The sequence below is a fragment of the Elephantulus edwardii genome, unplaced genomic scaffold (assembly GCF_000299155.1).
Source record: "Elephantulus edwardii isolate Elephantulus edwardi_28Jun2011 unplaced genomic scaffold, EleEdw1.0 scaffold00007, whole genome shotgun sequence".
In the NCBI taxonomy this organism is placed as follows: Eukaryota; Metazoa; Chordata; class Mammalia; order Macroscelidea; family Macroscelididae; genus Elephantulus; species Elephantulus edwardii.
In genome coordinates this window covers 22,890,061-22,897,378 of record NW_006399757.1, presented here as the reverse complement: position 1 = coordinate 22,897,378, position 7,318 = coordinate 22,890,061, and the positions used below count along the sequence as shown (strand labels likewise).

Here is a 7,318-nt window from a genome sequence, read left to right as displayed (position 1 = left end):
ATGGCAACACTGACAAAGGAGATTAATCAGAACTGGCTTTGACAAGCACTGTGGCAATTGGACAATTAAAACAGACATTCGGGGCAGGGGGAGAAGAACGAACTGGGGAGGAGGGTAGAGAAAACAGTGCAGCAATGAATGAATGAGAACCCAAATCTCTGTAAACGTTCATTAATATGAATAAAATTTTAAAAAAAGGAACTACATTTTAATTCCATCAAAGTAAGGCTGACTGAGAGGCATATGCTGTTTTGTTCTCCAATAATCCTAAAATAAAATAATCCTAGACTATTTTACAATTAGAGCTGTATTTTAGAATATTTTCCTTTTTCTTGCTATTAGTTGCTATCACTTACTTTCAATCTTCCTACTGGCTCCTCCACACATACATTAGTACTAATAATTCACACTTAAATAGAGACAGGTATGTGACTGGTACTCTAGGAAGCTCTTTATATCTATTATTGCTTATGATACAACAAACCTTGGAGGTACTGTTGCATTACGTTTCCATTTCAGAATGATGAAACCAAAGCTTAGACAGCAGTAGTAACTTGTCCAAAGTCTATCGAGTAAACGGTGATTCCTGGATTTAAAACCAGTCTGCCTAGAGCCCAAACTCTGTCTTGCACACACCAGAAAAACTCTCAGTGCATGAACCCTGAAGCCAAGTTGCCTAGTGTTGAAACTTCACTCCGTTGTTTTTGTGGTGAATAACTTATTTGGATTAATTTGTTCTTTCAGCTGTAAAACTAACAACCTAGCATCCTGGAAAATCCTTCAGTTCTAGAAAAATTCTGACAGTTGGCCACTTAGTGTTGGTGTAACTACAAACATATCACTTAGCTCTTAGGACCTCAGGTTTTCCATATTTTAAAAGGATGATCTGAAGAGAAACCGGAAAAGTAGTTTCCCCCACATTTTAAAGGTTGGAAGTGGGAGAAGTCTAGTAACAGTTGTTGTGTACTGTTGAGTTGGAAATGACCCACAACTCATGTTCTAAAGGGTTTTCAGAGGCAGTTAACTGCATAGGAGGAGAATGCCCATTTTTCTCCCATAAAGCAGTGGGTGGACCCAAACCATGTACCTTTGTGTTGGCAGTGCAAAGCTCTGGTTGTCTAGTGACAAAGGAGCTGCACTACAATTCCAAAGGCACATGGTCCAAGGCCACCAGTTGCTCCACAAGAGAAAGATGGGCAATCTTCTCCTGAGCAATTAACTGTCTCTGAAAATCTGCCAGAGGGTCAGCTCTGGGTGGGTTCGAATTCTATCATACACAACAAGAAGAAGAAGCCACTGGAACTCTGGCAATAGTATATGTGTTAAAACACTATTGCAAGGATTAAATTTGATAAGTCTATATGAAGCTCTTGGAAAAAGGACATGTTCTTTTTGTTGCTGTTTTTGTCGATTACCTTCGAGTTGAGCATGACTCACAGCGACCCTATGAACAAAAGGCCTGAAGCCCCTCTACAACCATCAACATTTATCAAAGTTCATAGAGTTTCTGGAGGCATATTATTTAGGAAGTGGATGCCACTCCTGCTTCCAAACCTGTCACAGTATGTTATTGCTGTTATGTGCCATTGAATTGCCTGTGACATATAGTAGCCCTATGTACAGCAGCTCTGAACCCTTCCTTGACATGAGCCAGTCATAATGTTAGTATTTTCTCTTATTTCTAAGTCACAATGTTCTTCTAATATGTTATGAGTCTACTGTTTTAAATAACATTTGGTAGAAATGTGAATGTCAAATAAGGTTTTTCTGGTGAATAAATGATGCAATCTTGTAATATCTTTTACAGTCTTTATTATTTTGGGCTAATTAGTGCTCTTCAGCTTTTAATCAGCTAGACCTTATTGCTGAGTGAGTATAATGCAAGCAGTTTAAATGAAAAACAGATTTGAAAACTGAAAAAGTACACATAGCAGACTTGGCTGGTTATTTCTGCTGCCTCATCTGCTGATTAATTCTCTGCTCTTCTGCACCGAAATGCACTGCAGGGGAGTCTCCACCCAGTTCCTCCAGTGGTATGAAGATAAGTCAAAGCCATTTAAGTAACTCATCCTAATGGTCCAAGACTGTTGTTGTCAGGTGCCACTGAGTCAGTATGACTCATATAGTGACTCTGAACAACAGTCCTATCCTGGGCCATCTTCATTATCGCTGACAACTTGAGTCCATTACTGAAGTCACGGTGTCAATCTGTCTCATTACGGGTCATTTGCTCCTCTGCTGACCCCTCCACCATTCCAAGCATGATCTCTCTTTCCCAGGAACAGTCTCTCCCAGCAATCTGCCCACAGTATGAGACATGGAGCTTCATCATCTTTGTATCCAAGAAGCATTTTGACTGCACTTTTTCTGAAACAGACTGGGTTATTAGTGGTTAGCATATGACCCTGTTTTGAAAAAATTAAATGTATGGAAAAACTCTGCTCTGGGCTCCCAAGAAAAGGGGTTAGTGAAAGTGACTCTTGGGGCCACTGGAGCGATCCTGAGTTCATGAGAGATCTGTCTTCAAATGAAGCCAACTCTGTGGTGGCATAGTGTTGGTAGGGAGTTGCCCGGCTAACCTAAAGGGTGCATCTCCAGTAGTCTGACTTCCAGAAGCTCCACAAGGAAAAGATGGGCAATTTCCTCCACGCAATTTACTGCCTTGGGAACTCACTGAAGAAGCATCTCTGAGCTGTTTCCAACTGAAGGGCAATGAGAGGGAGCAAATGCTGAAAAGGTGAGCAGAATCATGAGATCTGTATCTTTGCAAACATCATCAAGTCCCAGCATTATAGCCTTGTGTCACTCAACCTGGAAACTTGTTTATGAAATGATGAATTCTCTTATTATTGTATTTAGACACAGTAGAAATGATCTATATTCACATCAAAAAGGAAAAAAGAACCCCAAACAATTCACTGCCATTCAGTCAAGTTCAACCTCTACTTCTGAGGCTGGAAATCTTTATCAAAGGAGATTGTCCATCTTCCTCCCATAGCGGAGCTGGCTGATTGAAGACTGTGAACTTTTCTTAGCAGCCCCACACACCAGGGTCTATGAGTGAACTAATTAGTAAGTTCCAAAATAAATCAGAATGGCATGATTTTGAGGAAAAAAATACAATGAAACAGCACCGCAGAGTAAAAGAAGTGATAAAGTACAACTAGGCATAAGATGTAGGAAAACCCATGAAGAGAAACTGAAAACCAGAGAATGATTTATTTGGATCGGTGAACTATCATATGAAGTTTACACATAAGGGGTGAGATTAAACATATTCATTGTATAGTATGAGAGTAAAAGAAGAAAGTTAGATGTAAAAAGTGCTATCTTGGAAATTTACAGTGAGGACAGAAATGAGAAATGCTGAACTAATTGAAATATGCCTCCAATTTTCATAGTATTCAAGGAGTTTCTAGGAAAACAGAAATAAAAGTGTTACCACAGAATTAACCTGGAATTTAAACAAATAAAAAGATTGGTTGTAGAAAAATAATAGTCATTACACTAAGTATTTCCTACAGTTGAGATTTTTTTTCACTCGAGAGAAAGCTGTTATATGCTAATTATATCAAGACAGCAATTCACCATTAGGTAAAGCATCCGGATTGTTGATAAGAAAGGGCTCAAGCCAACACAGCACGAGTTGAAATGGCCCCTCTTCTCCACACCTACCTGCAGAGGTACATCTGGATCCATGGTAAGTTGGGGGGTTTTCTCAGCCCACGGCAAGAATTTCTTAGTGCTATGGTCCAGGTAATAATCAAAGATTGTTCCCTGGGATGGGAACTTCACTGCTTTCATCTCTTTATGCCACCACCGACTGAATTCAGCTGGGTAATCAGAAAGCTAAAGGGAGCAACAGAAACTCCTTAACAATTTACAGAGAATTTTAAAGACATTCAAAGCCCTTCTAAATGCTGCTAAACACACACTTCTGAGAGTTAATACATGTGTACAGAGTCAAGATGATAAGTTTTCAATATGAACTTGAATAACTGACCCAAGAAAACTAGACATAAGTTACAATGAGTGACACTATCTGAGAACCTTATAGCTGCCATATATTCATCAGGTATCACCTTTCCTTGATTAGTTATTAACTTAAGACACAAGCCAAGGCTATGTGAACCACAGATTGCTGTGTGTTGTTCTTAGGTGCCACCAAGTCAAGCATTACTCATAATGACCCTATGAACAAAAGATCTAAACCCTTTTGTATCCTGCACCATCCTCACACTTCCTGACGAAGAAAAGCCCATTAAAACAGTCACCATATCAACCCACCTGGTTGAGGTTCTTTCTCTGTTTCGCTAACCCTCCACCCTTCCAACATGTCCTTCTCCAAGGACTAGCTCTTCCTATCAACATGTCCAAAGTATATGAGGCAAAGCTTCATCTTTCTTGCCACCAAAAAGCACTCTGGCTACACCCTCTCCAAGATAGATCTGTTGATTCTCTTGGGCATCCATGGAATGTTCAGTGCTCTTCTCCACCACCACAGCTCAAAGGCATAAATTCTTTTTCTGTCATCTTTACTTATTGTACAGCTCAGATGCATAGCTAGCATTCGGAAAGACTATGGCCTGAATCAGATGTACCTTAGTCCTCAAACTGACATCACTATTCCTCAATAATTTGGAAAGATCTCTAACTGCAGATTTTCCCAATGCTATGCGTCTCCTTATTTCCTGACTGATCATACCAAGGGTGTTAATTGTGGATCCAAGCAAAATAAAGCTGTTGATAATTTCAATCTCCTTTCTATCCACCATGATGCTGTTAATAAGTCCAGTGAAAAGAATCTTCATTTTCCTGACATTTAGATGCAATCCATACCAAAGCCTACATTCCTTGATCTTCTGCAACAAATGCTTCAAGCTTTCCTCACTTTGAGCAACTAAGGTTGCATCATATGCATAACAGAGATTATTGATGAGTCTCCCTCCAATCCTGATGCCACATTAATCCTCATAGAGTGCAGCTTCTCCAATAATTTTCTCAGCATACAGATTGAATAGGGATGGAGAGATTAGTCTCTGATTATTAATTTAATATGGAGATATCGTGCAAATTATACCAGGTGACACAAGACAGTGGCTATCAAATACTGTTACTGATTTCTATTATTGTTAATATCAATAGGTGATAAAATTAGAAACATTAACTTAATGAAATGATTTAAAACTTTGCAATGTTCACTTATATACTTTTTCAAATTCTGTTTAAAGGCTTCCTGGAAATTTTGATATTGAGATATGTTAAACAGTAATTTTTTAAAAAACGGTTACATTGGTTTATGTACAAAGTTTGTATAGCTTGTGTTTCATACTACCCTTCATTCACATTGTTTTATACAATCATTTTCACTGCTTTATAAGTTCAACCACCAGTAACATATGCTCTTCCCTACCCTGTCCTTCCTTTATCACCCCCTGCATGCACTCATCAAACTATGTGACTCTATGTGACTCTATGATTTCTCCCCTTCCCACCCTCACCCCTCTGTTCCCACTCCTCCCTTAGATCCTCATACACATTTTACTTGTTATCCTTCTGATTTTACACCAATGGTTCTATGCAGTATTTACTCTTATAAGACTAAGTTAACGTATTATAATGCCCTCTAATCTCCCTCAAGTTGTGAGGCAATTTTTGAAATCATTGCTCCTGAGTGCTGTGTAGTATTCTACTCTGTGACTGCACCACATTTTTTTTTAATCCATTTGAGTGTGGTTCGACATTTGGGCTGTTTCTTTTCATTTTGAATAATGCTGCTATGAACACTGGTGTACAAATCTCCATTTGTGTTTAAGTTCTAATTAACTTGGGGTATGTTTCCTAGGAGTGGAATAACTGGATCATAGGGAATATTTTCAGCTTTTTGAGGAAATGTCAAACTATCTTCCAGAGCAGTTGTACCATTTTGCAATCTCTCCAACAGTGAGTGTATCAGAGTTCCCACCTCTCCACATCCTCTCCAACATTTATTACTGCTGTCCTACTAAGCTTTGCCACTGCTAGAAGGGCGAGATGGTATCATATTGTAGTTTAGATTTGCATCTATCTTATTGCTGGTGATTTTGAGCATTTCTTCATGTGTCTGTTGGCCATCTGAATGTCTTCCTCTGTGAAAAGTCTTTCCATATCTATTGCCCATTTTGTAAATGGGTTATCAGTATTTTTCTTGTGGAAGTCCTGTAGGATTCTGTAAAGTTTTGTATGACACCCTTGTTTGAGATGGTACTGCCAAACACTTTTTCCAGCCAGTAAGCTTTCTTTTCACTCTACTGGGGAAAAAATTCTGGTGCACACAAGGCTTTAATATTTAGAAAATCCCATTCATCAATTTTACCCTCTCTTGGTTGTATATTTGACAGTATCTTTATACCATAGGTGCGGTCTTCTAAGCTTGGGACCAATTTGTTTCTTATGATGTCTATGGTTTTGGTCTCGGACCCATCGTGAGTTGATTTTTGTGTACGGTGAGAGGTGTGCAACCTGCTTCAGTTTTCTGGAGGCAGTAGTCCAGTTTTGCTGGCACCATCTGTTGAAGAGGTTGCCATTTCCCCATCTGATAGCTTTCATTTTCTTGTCAAATATCAGTTGAACATAGCTAGATTTATTTCTGAGTTCTCGATTCTGTTCCACTGGTCTATATGCCTTTTATTGTACCTGTACAATGCTGTTTTGGTTATTCCAGTTGTACTATACATAGGTTTTGAGATCAAAACCTAGGGAATGCTATGCCTCCTACCTCACTCCTGTTTTTCAGAAGTTCTTTGCTTACATGTGGGTCTCTTTTCTCTCCAGATAAACTTGACAATTGCCTTTTCAAACGTCTTGGAAAAAAGAATTTGTTATCTATATTGGCATTGCTTTAAACATGTAGATTGCTTTAGGCATGACTGTAATCTTCGCTATATTGAGCCTACCTATTCAGAATCAGGAAATATTTTCCCATTTATTTAGGTCTTTTATTTTTTATTATTATTTTTTTATTTCCATTCATTCATTGTTGCACTTTTCTCCCCTTCCAAACCTCTCCCCTAGTACACTACCCTCTTGAAAAAGTAAAAGAAGAATTCTTTTATTGTTTTCTAATCCTTCCCCCCAGGTCCACTCTACTATGCAGCCTTTGCTCTGGACTCCTGCCATGACAAAAATACCTAACCACATATCCCTTTTAAACAGTTATCTCCCTCATCTGTTTCAATGCAGTATACATTACTGAACCCATCTTTCTCAATCTCCCCCCAACCCTGACGTCAGTCCTGTTTTACAACAGTGGTACTGTGCAGTATTTGTTCTTTTGTGA

At 38.8% G+C, this 7,318-nt stretch overlaps 1 protein-coding gene across 1 annotated transcript in view; it reads right to left on the bottom strand.

The window, feature by feature from the left end:
- DNAH11 (dynein, axonemal, heavy chain 11) overlaps nt 1-7,318 on the bottom strand; it is a 481,900-nt gene that overhangs the window by 246,410 nt on the left and 228,172 nt on the right. The window contains exon 45 of the mRNA XM_006880385.1: nt 3,676-3,849. Coding sequence (XP_006880447.1) covers nt 3,676-3,849 — 174 coding nt within the window. The remainder of the gene's footprint in view (nt 1-3,675; nt 3,850-7,318) is intronic.